Source organism: Episyrphus balteatus, chromosome 1 (assembly GCF_945859705.1).
Source record: "Episyrphus balteatus chromosome 1, idEpiBalt1.1, whole genome shotgun sequence".
Taxonomy (NCBI): Eukaryota; Metazoa; Arthropoda; class Insecta; order Diptera; family Syrphidae; genus Episyrphus; species Episyrphus balteatus.
Genome location: NC_079134.1, coordinates 16,808,402 through 16,831,525, shown reverse-complemented (window position 1 = coordinate 16,831,525; position 23,124 = coordinate 16,808,402). Strand labels below are relative to the sequence as shown.

Sequence of the window (23,124 nt, the reverse complement as noted above, 5' to 3'; positions counted from 1 at the left end):
AAAGTTTTATTAGTGAAATCAATGCACGTGCCAATAATTTTAATTCTATTTTGTATTCATCCTTGAGTCCTTGACCAAAAAAAAGGAGTTATTTAAATTTACACATTTTTATTTTCCAATCAATTACATACTATCACTTTTGGTTGTATTTTTTCCCTTTTTTTTTTCATTAAAAATGAAAATTTTACCTTGACCTTGTCACATCCTATACTAAAAACAACATGTTTCCATATTGAGGAATGTAAATGTCATAAATTGTCTGTAAGAGTATGTGAGCTTAATATAAAGCACGTTTTTCAAATCATTATTATAATCGTATGTGTATGTGTATGGTGGGTTGTCATTTTACCTGATGTTCTATTTAAATTATGCCTATTTGTATTTTTTTGTTAATTCTGAAGGCCATTTATGTATTTTACGTAAAGATTGGAAAGCAAATTCTCCATCTTCCTTATGAAATCTTAGATGGTAAAATATATTTTTTATTTTTTGTTTTCTAACTCATGACAACACGTTATTGTTCGTGACTCTAACAAACATGTGTTTCAAGGATTTAACTTAACATTATGTTGCTAATGACAATTAGAAGATTGATACTTTTCAAATTAATTTCTAAAAAGGTATCCAGGTATGCAATAATTAAAAAGTCTCATTTTAGAAATTGATTTTCTAAAATTATGTAAATCTAGTTAATATGGTATTTTCTTTATTTATTTTCTATGAAGAGTGGGAAAGCTTTCCGAAACCGGAAACCAAGAAAGTTAAACATTTGACTTCAAATTGGCAAACTTTAATTCCAAATATCCTTAATATAGCTATAAAACATGAACACAGTAATTTTAGATAGAAATTTTAAAGCCCAGGAGCATTAAATAGCTTTGTTATATAGATATTTTGGTATTTTAATAATTAATTTTGAATAATTTCCTATTCGTAAATATATTCAAAGCTTTTACATCAAAATAAACATCCTCAATAATGTAATCAGTCATCTTCTGGTTATCTGTGGTTTTAATATGCATTGTGCCTTGCCTAGTGTAACATACACCTGGGACCTGGAGTTGGGAATCTATCAAATATTTAAATATAAAACATGAACATATGTATAATACATTAAATCTCTGTTGTTGTTATTAAAAAGTTAAAATAAATTAAAATTGTACATGTCCTGAAATATAATGATTTTGTTTTTTAGGAATTTTCCTAAAACAACAATTAAACACAGATTGTAATTACAATATCAATTTAATTTCCGGAAACAAACCACAACAAGATACACTTCAAATTCTTTAAATAGCTTTTTGATGTTCATTTACCAAAATTTTTGTATTAGGTATCAATTTAATTAACTTTTGCTAGGAAGGGCATTAATTCTTATTAACGTTAAAGACTGGGATATATGTATATATACCAGTCTACAGTGTATCTTCTTTTTATTTTTTGTATTGCTTAAATTGGTTGACAAAATAAATATAGAGAAATCTACTAGCATAAAAAGATCAAAAGAGCTTATTGAAATAGGTTTTCATGATATTAAAACGTACCTAGTATATTTATCTAACACAGCTTTGCATATAGGGGTGTCAACTTTCTAATAGAGATTCTCTTTGACTCTGTCAAATAAATTAGGAAGTGCTTCCTGGATTAATTTTAAATTTGTTGGAAGCATGGGTAATTCAAGTAGATTAACACTACGATTCTGTTCCACATTCGCAACTTGTCAGATTCACAAACGAAATGTATCCTTTGTAAAGATTGTTTTGAGTTATGAACTGCTTTGAAGGAGATTAGAACTTTGAGAATTTTTATGACTCATAAATGGTGATTATGGAAGACAATCGGACAGTAAATGTTACAAACAAAAATTAGATAGTCCTTTGAATAGAACTTCTACAAACTTCTTTATTGTAGATAAGTAAAAAAAAGTTCAATTTTGCGAGTTTTTCATTTAAAATTTTGTTTTTTTTTTTTTTATAAATAACAAAATATTTCAAAAATGTTTTACTAAATCACTTTACATTTTGAAAGGATCTACTACTTGCGAATAAAATGCAAAAAAAAACTTTATTTCCTACCATCTACATTTTTTGTAAATAAAAATGTATGCTAAAATATTGATAAAAAGCAAAAGAGTCATATTTTTTGGTTAAAAAAAGTAAATCCTTTAAATTTTATGGTTTTCTAACGGCATATTAAGAAAACTGTATTCAAAACAAAAATCTACTCCGAACGATTAGAACATTCATTTCCTTTAATGTATGTTAATATCAACATTCATTTTTACTTTTTTATACCGAATATACTCCAGAGTTGTTTTGTGTAAATTTGCGAATCGAGTCACCGAAATATTAGGGGTATTCACGTAAACGCGGAAAACCCATAGAAACTGTAGAAACCGTAGAATTTTCTATCGGTAGAAATGAGCTGTCAAAATTTGTATGGGAAAAATATTCTGCAAATCATAGAATTTTATCTCACAAATTTGAAGCAGAAACCGTAGAAAAAAATCTGATAAACTTTGGGTGTGTTCAATCACCTATCGGACCTACTTTTAAAAAGACTGAAGTACAATATTTTGATAAATTAAGATTAAAAAATGGATTTTTAAATAAATTATAATTTTCGTTTTAAAGTGTGCGAATAATCTTTTTGAACGCGATTTATGTCTTATTATTCAGATATCCACAAATAAAATATGTTAATATTGAAAAAAAGAATATTATTTTATCTGAGCAAATTACATTTTTTTTTTTATTGTTGCATAGTATTTGCAAAATTAGCTTGACTTTATTTTTTTAATTGAACAAATTTTATAAGTTCAATTTGACGTTTAACAAACAGCTGTTTGTTTCCCTTGTTTACGCAATTATTTTCTGCTGGGGTGTTCATTTAAACCTATTGCGGAATTTACTATTTTTCTGCAAAGAAGAAAATTATCTGGTTACGTGAATACCCTTACTATTCTTTTTTTCAATATTAACATATTTTATTTGTGGTTATCTGAATAATAAGACATAAATCGCGTTCAAAAAGATTATTCGCACACTTTAAAACGAAAATTATAATTTATTTAAAAATCCATTTTTTAATCTTAATTTATCAAAATATTGTACTTCAGTCTTTTTAAAAGTATACAGGGTGTCCCAAAAGTAATGGATCAAACGAAATATGCTGATTGGGGAACTTAAGCGCTCTCAGAATTGGGTAACTTGTTCATCCCAAATCCTTACGGTTTTCGATTTAATGCAATTCTTGTGCAATTTCTAAAAATTCCTACTTGGCAACAGTATTTTGATCCTGCGCCCATTATTGATTTTTGTTTTTTTTTAAATTCTTTTACGAAAACATTGCCAAATAATTAGGAACCATTAATTTATCAAACATTTTTTTATTCCATACGCCATTTCGCTGCAAATTAACTAACAGTTTCAAGTTTTATAAAAAATCTATTTCTAACTTTTATTTGAGAGCACCACCACAAACAAATTTTGTACGGTGTGACACTGGTTTATTATTTTAAAAACTTGTCCCAGTATTGCAGTTTTCAAAAAAGTATAAATGTTTCCAAGTTGAAGTTAGATAGCAAAATATTGCAATTTGAATTCAACAAAACAAGGTTTTTCAGAGCAAAAATTCAAACAAAAATAGAGGCTTTTGTTCAAAGAGAAATAAACAAACAACTGTTCAAGAAAATTTGTTTATTTTTGTTTGTTTTTTGCTCTGAAAAACCCTGTTTTGTTGAATTCAAATTGTAATAATTTGCGATCTAGCTTCAACTTTGGAAACTTTTATACTTTTTTGAAAACTGCAATACTGGGACAAGTTTTTAAAATAATAAAAACCGTACAAAATTTGTTTGCGGTGGTGCTCTCAAATAAAAGTTAGAAATAGATTTTTTATAAAACTTGAAACTGTTAGTTAATTTGCAGCGAAATGGCGTATGGAATAAAACATTTTTTTGATAAATTAATGGTTCCTACTTATTTGGCAATGTTTTCGTAAAAGAATTTAAAAAAAACAAAAATCAATAATGGGCGCAGGAAGCAAAATACTGTTGCCAAGTAGGAATTTTTCGAAATTGCACAAGAATTGCATTAAATCGAAAACCGTAAGGATTTTGGATGAACAAGTTACCAAATTCTGAGAGCCCTTAAGTTCCCCAATAAGCATATTTCGTTTGATCCATTACTTTTGGGACACCCTGTATACGATACAATATAGAATATACAAAAAAAATGAAAAACGAAAAAGAAACTTAAACTTAGTGACTTTATTCGTTTTTGTACTTTGGTTTTAAAAAAAAACTAGAGAAAAATTAACTTAAATTAAGAATATTTTTTTAATAAAAACATATACTACATAAATTATTTATTATGTTAACATAATTTAAATAAGGCTTCGTAATATAATTTATCTTCCGAAGACATAAAAGGGAAAAGACTTTTTATATCTTCAAGTTTATCTACTCTTTGGATATTTTTTTTTTTGTTCTTTTCTGAATAATTTGTCTTATAAGTCCTGACTCCTGATCTTATACATCAAATCCCTCGCATTAAGACGTACGTGGATAACATATTTGAAAAGAGCACCCTCGAAAACATAAGACTGCATACCAAGTTCAAAAAATGCAATTTGGTGTATTCGGCAAACGGCACTCCAATAGGGCGCAGATATGTTAATTTTATACAATCATGAGAAGAATTGAAAAGTTAAATAATAAATTCATTATAAAAGACAAGTTTTTTTTTTAAATAAATACAAAAAGTTAGCGCATTCAAGTGCATTTCACCGTTAGGAAGTAACAACTTTATTTCTTTGTGTTAGGGCAGAAAAAAATGCAATCATGTAACATTTTTTTCTGGAATTCATCCTTGCATAAAAACTGTATTGTTTATGCACTTTATTTTGTAATACAAAATTTCACATCTTATACATCCAAATCAAAGAAAAGGCCGGTTGGGATGGGTGGGTGGTGTGTGTAACTGAAAATAAACAATATAACTTTAGGCGCTATCTCTTAAATGATAAAGAATAAATCATGTCTATAGTATACAAAATTGATTGGAAGTAATTAAATATTCACCTTAAATTGCCTCTAGCATGTTAAGACTTAAAAACTAAACAGCTCTATTACACTTTGATATTTTCCAGATTCAATTTAAATTCCTGTCCTTCAGTTTAAATGTCAAGACTTTATTAAATTTTACCATTTCCTGCGAGTTTACTTGATTAAATTAAAATGTCCGCTATCTTCCCAAAATTTAATAAACAAATTAAATAAACTTGATGAATCCTTCCGTATTAACCATTAAAAAAAAAAACATTCAACAATCAATTACTCATCTTCGTTTCCCTAGTTAATAATTTCACTCTCTCTTTTTTCAGAAATGTGCAGACTCGGCCGTTTCGAATAAAAAAATCTTTCGCACATTTGCAAGGACACTGGCGCCGGCCTCCAAAGTAAATCAATCAAAAAACAATTACATAAGCCTTTCCCAGTTGATTCATACTTATTTTCTCTTAATTTTTGTCCACTTTTCCCCTGTTGACTATGACAATAAATGTGTAATGTTGTGATGGTAAACAGGTATCGAAAAGCGTAATAAGCCTTTTACATCATTTTAATTGGGACAAATTTGCCATCATCGTTGGAACTAAACCTGATTGGGGTTTAGAAGTAGCACGTGCAATTCAAGTAAGTGAAATATAATAGTATAAAGTTTTAAAGTTTGTTAAACTTATTTTTATAAATTAAAAATACCTACATCAACTTTATAATTGATTTTTATTTTTACAACCTCTATCTTTCCGAGACAGGACCTGGCTGAACTCGAGAACTTAACAATTACTCACTTCAAGGAAATTTCCGATTACATTCCCATGAATACAACATTAATTAAAATGCAGAAAATCGTCGATGAGACATATCAAAGTACCAGAAGTAAGATTCTACATTCTTTTGAGTTTGATGGAAATACGTAATTAAAATTCCCAAAAAATGATAAAATTCTTTTGTTTTTTGTGGAAAGTTTATGTTTTCATTGGAGAGCATATTGCAATGGTGGACTTTGTACGATGCCTACAAAATCGAAAGCTACTCGAAGCCGGAGATTATCTAATTATTTCAGTTGATGATGAGATCTATGATTCCAAACGTCGATTGAACATCATGGAGAGAAGTATTTTTAAACATTTCTTTTTGAAACAGTTTCGTGGGAACTATTGATTTGAAAATGATTTTACTTTGAAAAGTAAGAAAATAGAATGATGTCCTTTATTACTTTAAATTCTCTAAAAGAAGTCCTTTTAATAACAAAAACATGAAACTACTTGAAAGAATCACATCAAATTTAACTTTAATTTGTTTCCAAGAAATTTGAAAACTTTTAATAAAATGTCTCCTTATAAAGCTGTCAAGGTTAAGGTTAAGGCCAAAGGCAGAGACGATTCAGGCGAAATGATGTCAAAAGTTCTTATTCTTATTCATATTATTCTACACACACACACACGCAAGTTTTTTAAATTAAAAAAGGTTTTGTTAAAGTTTGTATGGGACGATGTTTTCCGGTGATAAACAAACTTTTGAGAAGGTTAAGACAATAATAAAATTAGTCTGAATTTTTTTAGGAGTTGAGAATGCATAGAGGGGGCATGTAAATGACATTTTGATGAATCTTGTATTTACCTAGAATTTATTCATACCTTGATGATTCTAACATTCATTTTTCCTTGAAATCCAAAAAGGGTTTTCTAGGAATTATCCTTTTGAGGAAATGTGTTTGGAAGAGCCTTAAAAAGTCTATCCTTGTTCCTGTTTGCGAATGTTCTTGGTGCATTTCCTTAAATTTCCAATGTTTTCTTTTATTTTTTGTTATGAATCCTGTTTTTTTTATTAGCCTTTCAAAACCCATTCTACAATTTTTTTACAATATCCAAACAAGTTAGTGTAACGTCATCGATTTTGGATAAAGTCAAACTTTTATCTTTTTATACACACGGTTTTGTATACAGACAGGCAGAAGAGATGGTCATGGGCAAGCTTTATACAATGCCACATAACATCACCGGGCAACCAATGTTCGTCCTTAATATCAGCCGATATCTCATTCCCTGAACACCAACCCCCAAACACATCCAACTTTGATGTTTTGCGTTACTTTCAGTTTGAAATTCAGTGACTTTAAGGAAGAACCAACGACATACATACCATAGTAGATATTTCACTGTTGCCTTTAAGCAATTGCAGTTGAAGGCTTTTAAGGCTGAATAGGTTGCGTTGTAGTTGTTATGTAAAACGTTTCCATCTTTTTGTGTCTGAATATATTAATATAGATTTTGAGTTTTTTTACTGATGATATAAAAACTATAGGGTAAGTTAAATGTTCGTAAAAAAATAAATCACGACTGGATTAAATTTGACTATTTGATTTAAATAAAAAAATAAAAATAATGATATTTGACTTTTTGATTAGTTACCTAAACGCAAACCGTTTGAAATGATTTTGACCACAAACCGAAGAATGTCATTTCATTTCATTTTTTTAAATCGTTACCACCTTATTTTAAATCTTAAAAAAAAAAGAAACAAAGTTCCAAAAAAAATTAACGAACCGCTAATCAAAAAATCAAAAAAAAACATTTTTGGATTTTTAACAAAATATTTAAGAATCTTACACTGTTGTTAGGCTGTTTTGGTCGTCATAAAGAAAATGCGAATAAAACAAGTTCTATCCCATTAAGAATTTTGTTTTTAAAAATCAGTTTTTTGAAAACAAGGTTTTTTTTCAATTCCGTTTTCCATTATTTTTGATTAATATTTTCTTAAAAATGGCATACCAATTTCATTTTTTATTTTTAATATTAGAACATTTGGAATTATGTACTGTAAATATATATAAGAAACAAATACAAAAACCGCCCTAAAGATTTAGACAATTTGTTTTTCTAAAATTTCATTTTTATACAAGAAATCAAATGGAATACTTGGTTTAGTGGTTAAAATGTTTAAGTCATTATAACAACACTTTTTTTGATATTACTTATCAAATACCAATTTTCTTTTATAAAAAGCTTAAACCTTACACCTACTTTTGCCATAAAGACTTAACTAACCTTTGTTAATAGGTGCATTTGAATTATAAAAAATATACAGCAAATATTTTCATTTGGAGAATTTACGAAGAAATTTAACGCACAGGAAAATATAAGGTAGAAAATTGTCCAACTTCGAACAAATCGGAAATCTCCGATTATTTATGATTCTCATAGTATGTATAACAAATGTATGCAGTCCAAAAAAATGCATAAATTTTCCATGTGGTGCAATGGTACCATTTCAAAAGTATTCTTTCGCACTAAAAAAAACACCCTTTAACCTAAAATATTTGGATGCCCATATTTTATTATTTTTGTCTATGATGTTTTAAAAGTCCATTACCTTTTCTATGATATGCAACAAAGCGAGTGCAACAAGAAAAACTCTTGTATCTACCCTTCCAGATGGAATATAAAGTGGCCCAATATTACCTATGCTTTTATCATAAAGCGCACAATTGATCTCTTTTTTAATGCTAAGCCGCCCGACTAATAAGTTTATCTTGGTGATAATCAAATATATCAGCAATTCTAACGCATACAAAATTGTCTTTCAACATTATATAGATGGGAGATGGGGGTGTCCTAGAACTATTTTAACGAAATTCTTCCTGCAACACTCAAATAACCAAAATTAAATTTGTTTTTGAATATCTTTGTTCCTTTGTACTTTTTCTTGGAAATAGATCAATTTTTAATCATAAAACATCCTTATATCAAAGTTATTTTAACTTTGAAAAAGCCAACGAATAAAAAAAAATTGCGACCATTGGCGATCGATGCCGATTTACCATCAAGCTATCTCACTGTTGAAAATAAGTGTGAGAACACTGACCAACAATTTTTAATTTCTAAAATTTACCAGAAGGATTTAGGTAGGTATATCAAATTTTATGGATTTCGGTTCACTAAATCTTAAAAACTTTACTTTTTCTTCGACCGAAAGAAGAGTTAAGTTCTCATCTACAAAATACAATAATATCGAACTTGGACAAATACCCCAATGAATAAACTTTAAAACCATACGGGTTTCTTCAAAGTAGCTCTATTTTTTGAAATATTTAATTTTTCACATTTGGGTGCATATTCAGTTCATGCTAATTTTAAAGGTTTCCTTATTTAAAGCATTTATTAAAATTTTCCAGAAAATGTAATTCGGCTCAGTAAGCCTAAAGATCACATTGGTTCTCTTCTAGGAGCTCTAATTTTTGACCTGCATATTTTTTTTACTTGCGATATAGGTACTATAGGTACGTTGACCATCCGTCCCGGTTTACCCGGGACTGTCCCGTATTTCTACAGCTTGTCCCGTGTTTTTATTTAAGAAACCCGGGACGTATAAGTGTCCCGTATTTTGTTATTTGTCCCGTGATTGTCCCGTATTTGCACATTCTATTTTCAATATTTGTACAGAAAACAAGAAAACAGTGGTTGGAAATTAAATTTTTTTTATAATTTTTCGGATAAAGCATTCAGCTCAGTACGCTGATGAAGCAAAACGAAAATTTTTCTATGTCTCCAAAGTTAAAAAAATTTTGGAGCAAGAAAAATTGACTGGACAAATAAATGGGAGTGACAAACGATTGAAAACTCTCCAAATATTCTAGCACAGCTAAGAATTTCGTTGGCTAAACTGCGTAATGAGCAACGAAAAGAAAATAATTAGTTCCAGGTTCTGTTTGTCAGGCTACACCAGGAAATTTTTTTTTTCGAATAATGAACAACAAATGAAAGAGTAAAGAAGAATGGTTTATAAACTTTTAAGGACAAGTTAAAAGTTGAATTAAGGATCATACAATTTAAAATCATTTTTTTTGAAAAATTAATATTTTCAAAATGATCTACGATTTTTTTTATCTGTCCCGGGTTTCGCTTCCAGAAATATGGTCACCGTAACTATAGGGCAGGTTTAGGATTCGTAAAAAAAATCGAACTCGAGATAACAATTTTACATGACATTACGATGATGGAGAATGCCAAAAAAGTGGGTCCGGCAATTCTGTCTGTCTGTCTGTCTGTGTGTCTGTCTCTATCTGGAGCTGCAGCCTAAACGAGTGAAGTAATTTTCTTCAAACTTGGTAGTTAGCAGTTTTTGGTGATTCCCTAGAGGGGAAATTGAAATTTTTTTTTATGACCAAAACTAACGGTACCTGCCATATAACGGAAATAGAAAAGGTAATTTTTTTCAAAAACGGCTCTAACGATTTTGATTAAAATTTTTGTGTGTAGTACTACACATAAGGGCCAACTTTTTAAATAAAAAAAATATTTTTTGTACCGTTATTAACGGTACCTGTCATAGAACGGTTTTTTTCGTTTCTGAATATCTCGTACAAAATTAACCCGATTTAAATGAAAATTTTTAAACAAAAGTGTGTAAGTAAAGATAATATTAAAATTTTAGAAAATTTAAAAAAAACGCATTTTTGGTTTTTTAAAAAATATTTCAAAATTCTTTTTATACGAGAAATAAAATGGCATATTTGTTTTTTTTTTAAGATATTTTAAAACGGAGTTTTATTAATTATAAAAACAGATTTAATTTTTTTATACTACTTATGAAATTTCTTCAAAATATCAAATTTTAAATTTCTTGAATAAAAAGCTTTAACATTATTGTTACTTTAAGCATAAGAGCAAGTACGTGCGACCCCAGTCGTGCAATTTATTTATTTTTCACATCTTAAGGATATTATCACCACATGCGTTTTTGAAAATCTATTGAATTTCGGTTCAGTAAAAGTAAAATAAAAATAAATGTTTTTATATGAAAAAATATAAAACAAAAATTTTAGTTTAAAACTAGAGAAATACTAATGTTGTTTTCGGAATTCTGGAAAATTTGTATGTGTTTCTGCAACTTAAACTGGAGGCTGATAATAATTACATTTTTTTCTTTAAAGTTGTTTCAAATTTAATTTAAAGATGATTCAAGTAAGACAATGAATATACGTTATTGAGCATATTATATTTTACGTTTCGTTTTTTTCCCACAGTTCATTGTGGTAGTTGGCAGACATTCTTCTGATAAGACTTTTTGTTATTTTGGCCCAATCTAGACGCGTTGGTGTTTTTATGAAGATATATTTTGAAAAATACATATTTATTGGACTTAAATTACACAAATAAATGAACTTATTTGATTTCTTGAGTTCAATTAACAAAAATTTAAAAAAAATCTACGTTCAAGATACTGTGTAATTCATTAACCATTAATAATGACGGAAATCAAATACTGCGGAAAAAACCTGATTTTTCTTATTTATGTTTTCGGTTTCGTTATAGGCAAATGTGTCTAAATACAAATTTGTTGTAATAAAAAACACAAGAACAAAAAAAATCATCTTTAAACGAAAATAAAATTTCAAAAGAATAAATTAAGCAATATGAAGATATTACAGTAATTTTATCTGTTTTGTCTTCATCAAATTAATTCATTTTTCGAATATCAATAGTTCCCATTCCAATACTACTTCTGAATATAAAATTTAATTTCCCTTTATGATTTGTCATCTTTTTTTTTTTAGATTACCTTGATCCATATATAAAACGCGATAAAAATAAATCCCTAGATAAAAATTCATTTCGTTCTGTCATCAAAATCAGCATGTCATATCCCCAGAATCCGAATTTAAGGTAAAAACAAAAATTTACAACAAAAACAACAATTTTTACAGTACAATATTATTTTTAAATATGTTTTCCAAAACCTCTCCTCCCAGAGAAATTTGCAGCAAAATCAAAGAGAACGCTCGAAAGTATCCATTCCTAGTTCCGTACCATGAAAGAGTATTCGACAATATTTCGGTACATAAATTTTGTCAAACATAATAATGTCCTATTGCATGCCTACACTAACCTACTTTTGATTATATTTGCCTCCAATTTGTTATGATATCCATTACCTCTTCTCTATATTGCAATTTATGTAGGTTCCAATCTATGGTGTTCATTTGTATGACACGGTAATGATATACGCCCGAGCTATTACAGAGATTCTCCTTATTGGTGGCGACATTCGTGATGGCAGCTTGGTAATGAGCCGAGTCTTCAACAGATCCTATCACTCAATTCAGGGTTTCGATGTAAATTACATTTTTGGATGCCTGCCAGAGGCATAAGTTTGTATTGTATTTCAACACGTCTTCTATTCGTCTATGTCCAGGTGCACATCGATTCGAATGGCGATGCAGAAGGCAACTATACCGTGATAACATTGCAGGACGACACCGGACACGGATCGCTGGCTAAAATGTCCATGCAACCAGTTGGTTTCTTTGTGTTTAACAAACAATCATCCCTTCCGGTAAATTTAGGTTCTATTTTTTTTTTGTTTTGTTTTGTTTTCACTAAAAATACAGAAAACCAATTTCCGGCTAACGAAAAAATAAACAATTTATTTCCGCCGCAGGAATTCCGCTACATCAAACAGGATCGTCCAATACTTTGGCTAAAAGGTCGACCACCTTTGGCCGAACCGATTTGTGGCTTTCTAGGCGAGTTATGCAAAGTCAAACGAATAGATTGGAAATTTATTGGACCTGGAATATTCATAGGCTTCTTTCTCATCGTTGCTTGCATATTTCTCATTAAGTAGTCAATATGTCACATTTGATAGTAAAATAAGTCGACTTCCAGCTAACTATTTTGTTTGTCTTCTTTTATTTCTTCCAATTTTTTCAATCTTATACAGGCATTATCGATATGAGCAGACATTGGCTGGTCTTCTGTGGAAAGTCGATATGAAAGACGTGACCCCAATAAATATACCGAGTCCTGACTTCAATATGAAAGGCAATCGAAACATTGTAAGTTTATATAACCATAGTAACATTTTGACAGTTCTTATAAGAGTATTAATAGAGTACCTTACAATACTTGTGGATATGGTGGATGTGATGTAATCAATATGTTTTGTGTTGTTTCTTTTCTTTTTCGATTTTTTTTTCTTTTATTTTTTTTGCTGACAGTTTCAAACAACATGTCGTCAAAGCATATTGAATGGTGGTATGGATCCAACGAAACGAGCGTACACCAGCATAGGTAAGCAATTTGAGATTTGTGTTTATTTTTGGAAAGATTTTTGGTATGTGTTACCAGGAGATAGAATTTATCTTTCAGGAAGAATTGCAGAAAATATGGTAAATTTATTAATTATATTACTGATCTCAGTTGTGTGGCATATCTAGGTATCCTTAGGCAAAATAGGTTTGTTGGTTAGAGAAAATTGAGGTAGAAATATGAATTTTTTAGTTCAAAAATTCAGATAGAGGAAATGCAAACGAAAAGAGATAATTTCTAGTGAAAAAATTTTTTTGAGGAAATTCTGAAACATAAGCAACTATTAGCATAAGAGCAGGTATATTTTACCCAGTCATACATTTTATTTTCTCTACCTTGATATGCGACTAAGATATTGTTAGTCAAAATCAAAAGTATGGTTTTTGGCTTAATGATTTGTGTCTAGGTGCGTCTTTATACATATATTTAGGGACCCTAAGCCCCTGAGGATATTGAAGCCTTCGGTAGAAAATGTATAATGTTAAAGTTGTTTATTGATATTGCTTAAGATGATATTTGAAAATTCAAAATTCAAGTCTGGCTCTTCGATGTAAAATTTTGAAGATTTAGTTCTAGTTAAGAGGCTTTCAAATTATCAGAAAAAAAAAACAGTTAAGTTAAATTGAGTTATAGTTTTTAAGTTATTTTTAGAAAAAAAAAAATGTTACGCATACACCCCAGTGACCTTCAATTTGTTATGCATCACGAGATGGATATTTTAAGATAGGTATAGCTAAATTTAATAAATGGTCAAAAACTTAAGGAAAAAAACTTTTTTAATAAAATAACAGCAGCAATATTGACTTCTCGATAAAACCAAACCAAAAAAGTTAAGTACAAAATCAGGAAAGAAGACTGCATCTTTTTTTAACAAACGCAATAGGTACTAAAGGCCAAGTTCAGAATTCATGAAAAAAAGAACTTGAGATAATAATGAAGCATGATATCACGATGAAAGAGAATGTGAAAAAGTGGGTCTATCAATTTTGTCTGTCAGATTCTATCTGAAGTTGCAGCCCAAGCCATTGGAGTGATTTACTTCAAACTTGAGTGACTCCATAAAGAAGAATTAGAGTTTTATAATAAACGGTAGGTACTTATTAGTATTCTTAAAAAGGCTTTCGAAAACAAAAGTTTATTAATAATACAGTTAAATAAGGTGAAAAAAGGGGTAAACCTCGGAATGAATGCTAATAGAAATTTTTTTTGCTCAATACCTTCGTTTTGGCATTCTATAACATACCTTAAAAGTCTAGAAAAATCTCATGTCCGCAAGTCATGATTTTCAAGGTCAAAGCGCGAAACGGAGATTTTTAAAATTAGGAAAAATAGACGATGGTATTACATATATCACATATCGTCGCTGTAGTTCTAATACCTCGTAACCCAGAAAAGTCTATTTTTCAGCAGAGCCAAAAAACTAAGTATGAAATGTATGAGAATCAATACAAATGATCTGGTTTTGATTAAGCGTAGCTCTGACAATATCGATGTTAGGCAAACAGGTTCTTTTCTATTGCATCCGGATTTTTTTCAACAATATAATTGCATCATTAGTCCAAAATCGCCTTTTTGTGGGTTACGAGGTATTAGAACTACAGCGACGATATGATACATGATTTCAAGGGATTTTTTAATGCTGATTCCAAAAAATCTAAAATCAAGGCAATTTGATGTCTCTAAAAAAAGTTATATCTGTTTTTCATCTGTCAACCCATATTATTATGACAATTGCTAACTTACTACCGAAAAACCATTAAAAGTTATGGTAGCGGAACCAAATTTTGCATGAAGTTTTTATATCCATTATCATTAAGAATCAAAACAATGCAATGCAAACATTCATATCTATGACAAAATGGTATTTTTTGAGAAAAGGGGAAAGTTTGGGATATGCACTAAAAAACATTCTGGTACAATCTTGGAATTAGTGCTAATAGGCGTTCAAAAACGCGACTTTCGGACATGAGATTTTTCAAGACTTTTGAGGTATGTTATAGAATGCCAAAATGAAGGTATTGATCAAAAAGCATTCATTCCTAGGTTAAACCCTTATTTGACTGGATTATACCAATTTTAAATAAAAAAGAAAAATAATAATTTTTATTGAAAAATCAACTTTTGAAAACGGACCACTGAATTTGTTTGAAAATTTGATTTTAATTCTCGATTAATATTTTGTATGTGATACAAAATCAATTGTTTACAAATTATTTCACACAGTAAATTAATCCCTGAAAATATTAAGAATTGTTTCCACACAATTTTTGAGTATTTCAGTGATGAACACTGAATAAAATTGATATTCAGCTTGACAGCTGTTGACAAAATAAGTCAGATTATCTATAGAATTTTTGTTTAACTTTGTGTTCAAGCATTGTGGTATGCCTAATTTGAGATAAGACTATCATTAACACTAACTTAATGGGAATTCAATTCTCTCATGCGTTAGAATTGCTGACATTTGATTTGCTCCAGATAAAGTTCTTAATTTTATCATTATTGTTTATAAATGGTGCAGAATCACACAAATATCATTAATTTGATTGAACTGTTTATCCAGACATCCATCAATAGTGTATATGACATATTGAATCGATTTATACTTTCTATGTTCGTATGTTGCAAATCCCATCTGAATGAAAGCCATTTGAAAACTGAACAGAGTCCAATCAAAAACGATTATATGGAATTGATCCTTAACTAAAACGATGGCATTCCATTAAAATTTCTATTTCCCAATAAAGTGTCAAAGGAGTTCAATATATGTACGAGTATCTAATATAGTAGCAAGTATCTGGTTGGTTCGATGATTTTTCTAAGAAAAACTCTCAGGGGAAATTGGTTTAAGAAATTTTCATTTTGCTTGTTCTGGTTGGTAGAACATTAAGTTGACACAAATCTCAATTTCATATATATGTATGTACATAGGTAAAGTCTTTTTCAACTTTTCAATTCACCTCTCTCAACACACATTTCTTAAATTTCATTTTAATAATTTATAAATTGCATTGTTATGAATGCTGTAGAAGAAAATAAGCTCAGTTAACTCGCCGGTTCAGAAAAAAGGATACAGTACATTCACTTCATTACGCTTTTCCATTCACTCATCGTCATCACTAGGTTAAGTTGTTCTTTTCTGACATTACTTTTTACTGTTGCACGGATAACACACAAGTTGAATTCAAGAAGGGATTGAATTTCTTATTTTTTTAGATTATTTTATTCCTTCTAATGCTGAGAAAATTCGCGATTTAATGAAACTATATGTAGTTTTTTTTTTTTTATTCCGTTTTTTTTCCAGAGAAAAACAATGAAGGATAGACAAAATGTCAGGAGATAGACTTAACAATAATCCTTACTTTTTTACAAGTAACTTCAGAAGCAACATTGGAGTGTTTTTCGCTTTCCTAGTTCTTTTTAAAATAGCTTTGTAATTCTAATAAAATATTTAGATAGTTTAACCTTAATATCTTAATTTAGAGGCTTTTAATAGTGTACACACAGAAATGAAAATTCAATTGTACGATTTTTTATGATGTTTCGAAAATTTAAATGAGAAAAAAAAATAATTTTTTGAATTTCGTTAATTACGGGAGTAAGTGTTGAAGAAGATTTATGTGTAAAGTGTTGAGCAGTCAACAGAACCAACTTGGTTATACCTACTTAGATTCATGCAGTTCTTTAAACACCAGACCGAGAAATTATTCAGATCTAATTGAATGAAAAGAAGAGGACCTAAGTGACTGCCTTGAGGAACCTCGGAGGTAGCTGGAAAGGATTTGGAAGTGCAGTTCATGAACGACCTCTGTAGTCACGGTTGTCCAGGTTATAAGATATAAATTTTAAGAAGGCAGGTTCAAAACCGAGGGTAACAATTTGGTCACCGGAAAATTTATCGAAAACAATTCATCGAATTACAATTCATCGAACACAATTGATCGAAAAAACAATTCACCGAACAACAATTCTTCGAATGACAATTCGTCGAAAGCAATTCATCGAATGACAAATTCATCGAATAAATTATTAAAAATCATTGTTTGCCACCACAATGACGTGCCATACCTTTTTGTAAAGCTAGTAACTTTTACTTTAATTTTGCATTTAAATAAAAATGTTTTAAGAATTTTTTTTTCAAACTAAAATTTTTGAAAATAAGTCCAAAATATAAAAAATTATTCTAAGTGCCGGTTTGTTCACAGTCGATTATATTTTAATCAAGGATTATTCCATACAAAAATCCTTGATTAAAAGATAATCGAGTGTCAACAAACCGGCCCTAAGTCCTAATATGTGAAAAATTTTATTAAGTCGTGAAATATGAAATAGAAATTTTTTTCATATTTTTGGACTACGAAATTTTTTTCAGGACTTAGAACAATTTTTCATATTTCAGGACTTAGAAAAAATTTTTACATTTAGGACTTAGAAAAATTTTAAAATTTTTTTTAAATTCCCTAAAACATTTTTATTTAAATGCATATTGAAACAGAAAGTTACTAGCTTTACAAAAAGGTATGGCACGTCATTGTGGTGGCAAACAATGATTTTTAATAATTTATTCGATGAATTTGTCATTCGATGAATCATAAATTATCATTCGATAAATTGTTTTCGACGAATTGTCATTCGAGGAATTGTCTTTCGAAGAATTTTCATTCGAAGAATTTGCTGAAAATGCATCAAAACTCATCGTAAAATAAAAGGAAATGAACACTAAATCAACCATGTAAAACAAATAATTAAGTGTTTTCTTAGAAAAAAGTTTTTTTTTTTTTTTTAATTAATTTTTCGGAAACGACAAGACATTTTTGCATCAGGTTTTCTTTGTTTCCTTAAAAACAAATGTTAAAATGTATCTTTAAAAACAAAATTAGCTTATAATTTCATAAAATTTTGAAAAAAATTAGTTTGAAATTTTTGTTTTATTTTTTTTTTTCAAAATTTTGTGTTTGAAAAAAAAAATTGGAAAAAAGATTCAATAAAACGGTTTTATTTAAATGCAAAATTAGAGTAAAAGTTACTAGCTTTACAAAAAGATATGGCACGACATTGTGGTGGCAACCTATGATTTTTAATAATTTATTCGAAAAAATAATAAGAAATAATAAGAAAGGTAGGCCTAAAAACTCCTGGTACAAGCAAATGCAAAAACACCAGCATTCAGTTGGCCTTAGAAATGGAACAATACAAAACCGGGAGGCTTGCCGCCGATTTCTGAGGTCAACCCGGCTAACCCCACAGGCGGATCACTAGTGTGAAGCAGTAACGTGGGATAGTTATGATCCCCTCGACATCGAGATCATAACAGCGCCGAGAAAAAGGAAGAAGAAGATTCGATGAATTTGTCATTCATGAATTGTCATTCGATAAATTTTCATTCGATAAATTGTTATTCGACGAATGGTCATTCGAGGAATTGTTGTTTGGTGAATTGTTTTTTCGATCAATTGTGTTCGATGAATTGTAATTCGACGAATTGTTTTCGACGAATTTTCAGCAAATCAACAATTTATGTCACTAAAATCAATGGAGATAACGTCGAATTTTTCCTGAAAAGGTACAGGATACAAATTCGAGTAAGTAAGTAGACTTACTTTTCCGAAAGCCATGAAATCTAGGTAAAATGAGTGACTTGCAGCGAAAGCTTAAAAGACTATATGCAAAATATGTAAAAATTTTCCGATGGAATCATAATTTTTAACATTATACTTTGAACTTTTTTTGTGAATCGGGGTTAAGAAAAAAACCATTTCCATATTTTCTTAGAAATCTGGCGGTAATACATTGTGCAGTTTGTAATTTTTTATTATAAGGGTGTATAGGTATGCTGTATTTTCCATTCCAGATTGATGTTTTCAGACTCAGGGACCCTTAAAAGTTGGATGGGTAATTAGATGGGTGCAAAATTGTGCCCTTATAGTTTCTTAAATTTTTGATTCCAAATTGTAACGTTTCCAAAAACTTCAAACCAAATTGTGTTTTTGTTTTTGTGAAAACAAAATTAAAAAATCTTAAAAGTTCTCCGAAATGGTTGATTTTTAGATTTATTAAACTCTTCACTTCCTTTCATTTTATTGTCATTTTACTGCTCTGTGGAAAACAACAAACAAAACACATATTGCTTGGTGTTAAACCTTCTGTTTGTCACTTCCGATCAATTTTAGCTCCTATTCAAATAACCGCGTCAACGTTATACTGAAAACTGAAATGAACACTTTTGTTAATCAAGGAAGGCAGTCATCTCTAAATTATGTGCCCAAGTGTCACGTACACATTTGTTGATATTTGCCTACAGGAGCGTTGACACTTTGACACACATTTGAGTGTTTTAAATAGGAGTTCATTTCTTGTTTCTCAAATTAAAAAAAAAAGAAAATAAAATGCTATTCCAACGAGGTAGCTATTAGTTGGTGATGGACTTTTTCTTTATTTGATTTTTGCTTTAAAATTGCTAAGATTAAAACAGAGAATACTATTAAAGTTTTTGACTTGATAACTTAACTTTAACATATATTTTAATACCACCCAATTTAATTTAACTCTGTCTAAAAATAAAAACATAATTTTACCAACACTTCTTTCAGTAGATAAATTTCCTCAATCTCCCAAAGCAAACAGTATCTCCAACTTTCCCAATTTAATGAAAGTAAAAGTTTGAAACCGATGAAGCATCTACTTATAATGCTTCTGCAGTTGTCTTGTTTGTTTTGTTAGACAAATTTGCGTTCACTTAAATTTCTCAATCTCAATTGAGCAATAATAACAAAAACCTTGCAATAAAATAAAGTTAAAAGGAGTAGAATGTACGCTTTTAAGAAGCGAAACTTCTACGCAATAAATGTGTTTCTCCCATTGAAAGGAAAGAAGATCAGGAAAGTAGAAGTCAATTATACAGAATTATAAACTTAAACACACCATAACATAAACAAAATATTTTTTAAGTACAGCTAGGTACATGTTTTGAAATTCACTTCATTGCAGCATGCATGCAATTTGCCGTACCTTCTAGGTCAAACATTTCTTCTGGAGTAAATGCGGTGTTCATTAAAAGGTTAAATTCTGCTTAGCAAAATGAAAATAAAAAGTCATTTGAAAAACGTATGTTCCACGAATTAAATGCATATAAATAGCAAAGTTCGTTCATCTTTAACCCACTTCGTTAGAAAAGTGAAATTTTACAAACTATGTATCTATTTTTGGTGTGGTTATAGAAAGAAAAAAAAACAATAGGAAAAACATTTAATTTCCTGGAACATTCAAGTTGAATTTTTTTCTTCTGCGGAATGCTTGAATAAAAATTATTCGAACATTTTTTTAAATATATAAAAACTTATGGTGAGTAAAGAGAAATGCAAATTTCAAAATTTTCCAAGGAACATTATCTGCTAGTGAGAGTGTGAACTGAATCATTTTATGTTATTAAATAAGTACACTTCTACGATTTGAATGAAGTTCCGAAAAATCACAATACGTTGAAAACATAATGGATTTTCCATATACAAAACAAAATAAATGTATGTGTTATGAGCTGGTGCACTCATAAGAAAACAACGGCAATACTTACATTTTTTTTTTATTTTTAAGCCAAAATTTGGAAAGAAATAATTTAAACAAGCACATGAAATTTACTTCCAAAGTTAACTGCCTCTTTATCTATTTTATCCTTTATCGCACTGATTACATTTTTTTTTTTTGAGAAAATAGAAAAAAAAAAATTGTTGAAAACTTAATTGTATAAAACTTTTGATTACACGATTCACTTTTCAAACTTGGTATGCATCAGTTTTTTACTTGCGATATAGGTACTATAGGGCAAGTTTAGGATTCGTAAAAAAAATCGAACTCGAGATAATAATTTTACATGACATTACGATGATGGAGAATGCCAAAAAAGTGGGTCCGGCAATTCTGTCTGTCTGTCTGTCTGTCTGTCTGTGTGTCTGTCTCTATCTGGAGCTGCAGCCTAAACGAGTGAAGTGATTTTCTTCAAATTTGGTAGTTAGCAGTTTTTGGTGATTCCCTAGAGGGGAAATTGAATTTTTTTTTTATGACCAAAACTAACGGTACCTGCCATATAACGGAAATAGAAAAGTTAATTTTTTTCAAAAACGGCTCTAACGATTTTGATTAAAATTTTTGTGTGTAGTACTACACATAAGGGCCAACTTTTTAAATAAAAAAAATATTTTTTGTACCGTTATTAACGGTACCTGTCATAGAACGGTTTTTTTCGTTTCTGAATATCTCGTACAAAATTAACCCGATTTGAATGAAAATTTTTATACAAAAGTGTGTAAGTAAATATAATATTAAAATTTTAGAAAATTTTCAAAAAACACATTTTTGGTTTTTTAAAAAATATTTCAAAATTTTTTTTCGAAAAATCAATTTTTTGAAAACGGATCAATGAAAAATTTTGAAATTTAGTTTTTATGTGTAAATTAGTTATTTCTTCAAAATGGCATACCAACTTTTTTTTTGAAAAATGTTAAAAAAATTTTATATATAAAAAATTATTTTTTTAAAAAACGGCTCCTACAATTTTCAAAATTTTTTTTCTAAAAATACCTTTTTATACGAGAAATAAAATGGCATATTTGTTTTTTTTTTTAAGATATTTTAAAACGGTCTTTTTATTAATTATAAAAACAGATTTAATTTTTTTATACTACTTATGAAATTTCTTCAAAATATCGAATTTTAAATTTCTTGAATAAAAAGCTTTAACATTATAGTTACTTTAAGCATAAGAGCAAGTACGTGCGACCCCAGTCGTGCAATTTATTTTTTTTAAGATTTACGACCAAAAATAACAATACCTGTCATATATGTAGGTACATATTTATTTTAAATTTTAATAATGATAAATTCTGTCACGACACAACCCATGAAGGAGTAAGGCCCTGTGAGGTCATCACTAACAACCATTATTCTTTCTTGTCTGCGTTTAATTAATTTGCAAAAGTTTTTTTTTTTTTTTTTTATATCTCGCTTAGAAAGTGTACCTCCCATACAAATTTTTCAATTCAAACCAATTAACTCGAAAACGGCTCTAACGATTTTCATTCAACTTTGCAGACGTAATATTCTAAGCAATTTCAATAAAACTGCATTTTTAGTTTTTCTCAAAAAAAAAATCAAAAAAGTGTACCTCCCATACAAATTTTTCAAATTATACCAAATAACTCGAAAACGGCTCCAACGGTTTTCATTCAACTTTGTAGACGTAATATTCAAAGCGTTTGCAATAAAACTGCATTTATATTTTTTTTTTTAAGTCAAATACAAATTTTTTTTTCATTTAACAAAATTTTGCCCTAAATGTCAGCTCTTCCCCAACTTCAACAAAATGTCTTTGAAATTATATAGAGGCAGCTTTTAAAATCCACAAGTAAACTAACATAAAAGTGTTTTGAACTGCAAGAGCAAGTACGCGCGACGACAGCCGTGCATTTTTTTTAAGAGCGTTCAATTCTCTACAAAAATCTTTGATCCGCAGACCGCATGACAGTGGAATTCATCCTCCTTTAGTCATAAGAATCAGAAGTAAAAAAATGCCTGTGTTTTTGTTTTTGCTCATATTTTCAGGGAAGTTTTTAAACATCTAAACGAAACTTTTGAGCTCGGTTTCGAGAAACGCAAAAATTTTCTTTTTTGAAACACACTACCTTATATATATTATATACCTACATTTACTAAATTCGTTCATATAAGAGTTTAAAAAGTTAAAATAACTTAAACTATAGTTCGTGCACCCCAGACGTGTATTCTAAAAAAGCCTATAATATCTATTCATCAATTTTACCATTTTTATCTTGAATGTACGACCGATTTTGGTTGCAACGTTTTGTGATTTTCGGAAGTTTAATCAAATTGCAACAGAGGTGTTTAATTTATGATTCAGTTCAGTCTCAGGATGCAAATATGTGTTCTTTGGAAAATCCTGAACTGTGAATTACTCAT

The 23,124-nt window shown here is 29.3% G+C and overlaps 1 protein-coding gene across 1 annotated transcript in view; it reads left to right on the top strand.

The window, feature by feature from the left end:
• The window catches only part of LOC129921267 (guanylate cyclase 32E), a 93,928-nt gene that overhangs the window by 61,750 nt on the left and 9,054 nt on the right, over positions 1 to 23,124 (top strand). Inside the window, exons 4-14 of the mRNA XM_056003010.1 lie at positions 5,386 to 5,460; positions 5,588 to 5,695; positions 5,818 to 5,941; positions 6,030 to 6,179; positions 11,622 to 11,730; positions 11,817 to 11,901; positions 12,027 to 12,179; positions 12,260 to 12,400; positions 12,506 to 12,687; positions 12,788 to 12,902; positions 13,065 to 13,137. Of these exons, the coding sequence (XP_055858985.1) occupies positions 5,386 to 5,460; positions 5,588 to 5,695; positions 5,818 to 5,941; positions 6,030 to 6,179; positions 11,622 to 11,730; positions 11,817 to 11,901; positions 12,027 to 12,179; positions 12,260 to 12,400; positions 12,506 to 12,687; positions 12,788 to 12,902; positions 13,065 to 13,137 (1,315 nt within the window). The remainder of the gene's footprint in view (positions 1 to 5,385; positions 5,461 to 5,587; positions 5,696 to 5,817; positions 5,942 to 6,029; positions 6,180 to 11,621; positions 11,731 to 11,816; positions 11,902 to 12,026; positions 12,180 to 12,259; positions 12,401 to 12,505; positions 12,688 to 12,787; positions 12,903 to 13,064; positions 13,138 to 23,124) is intronic.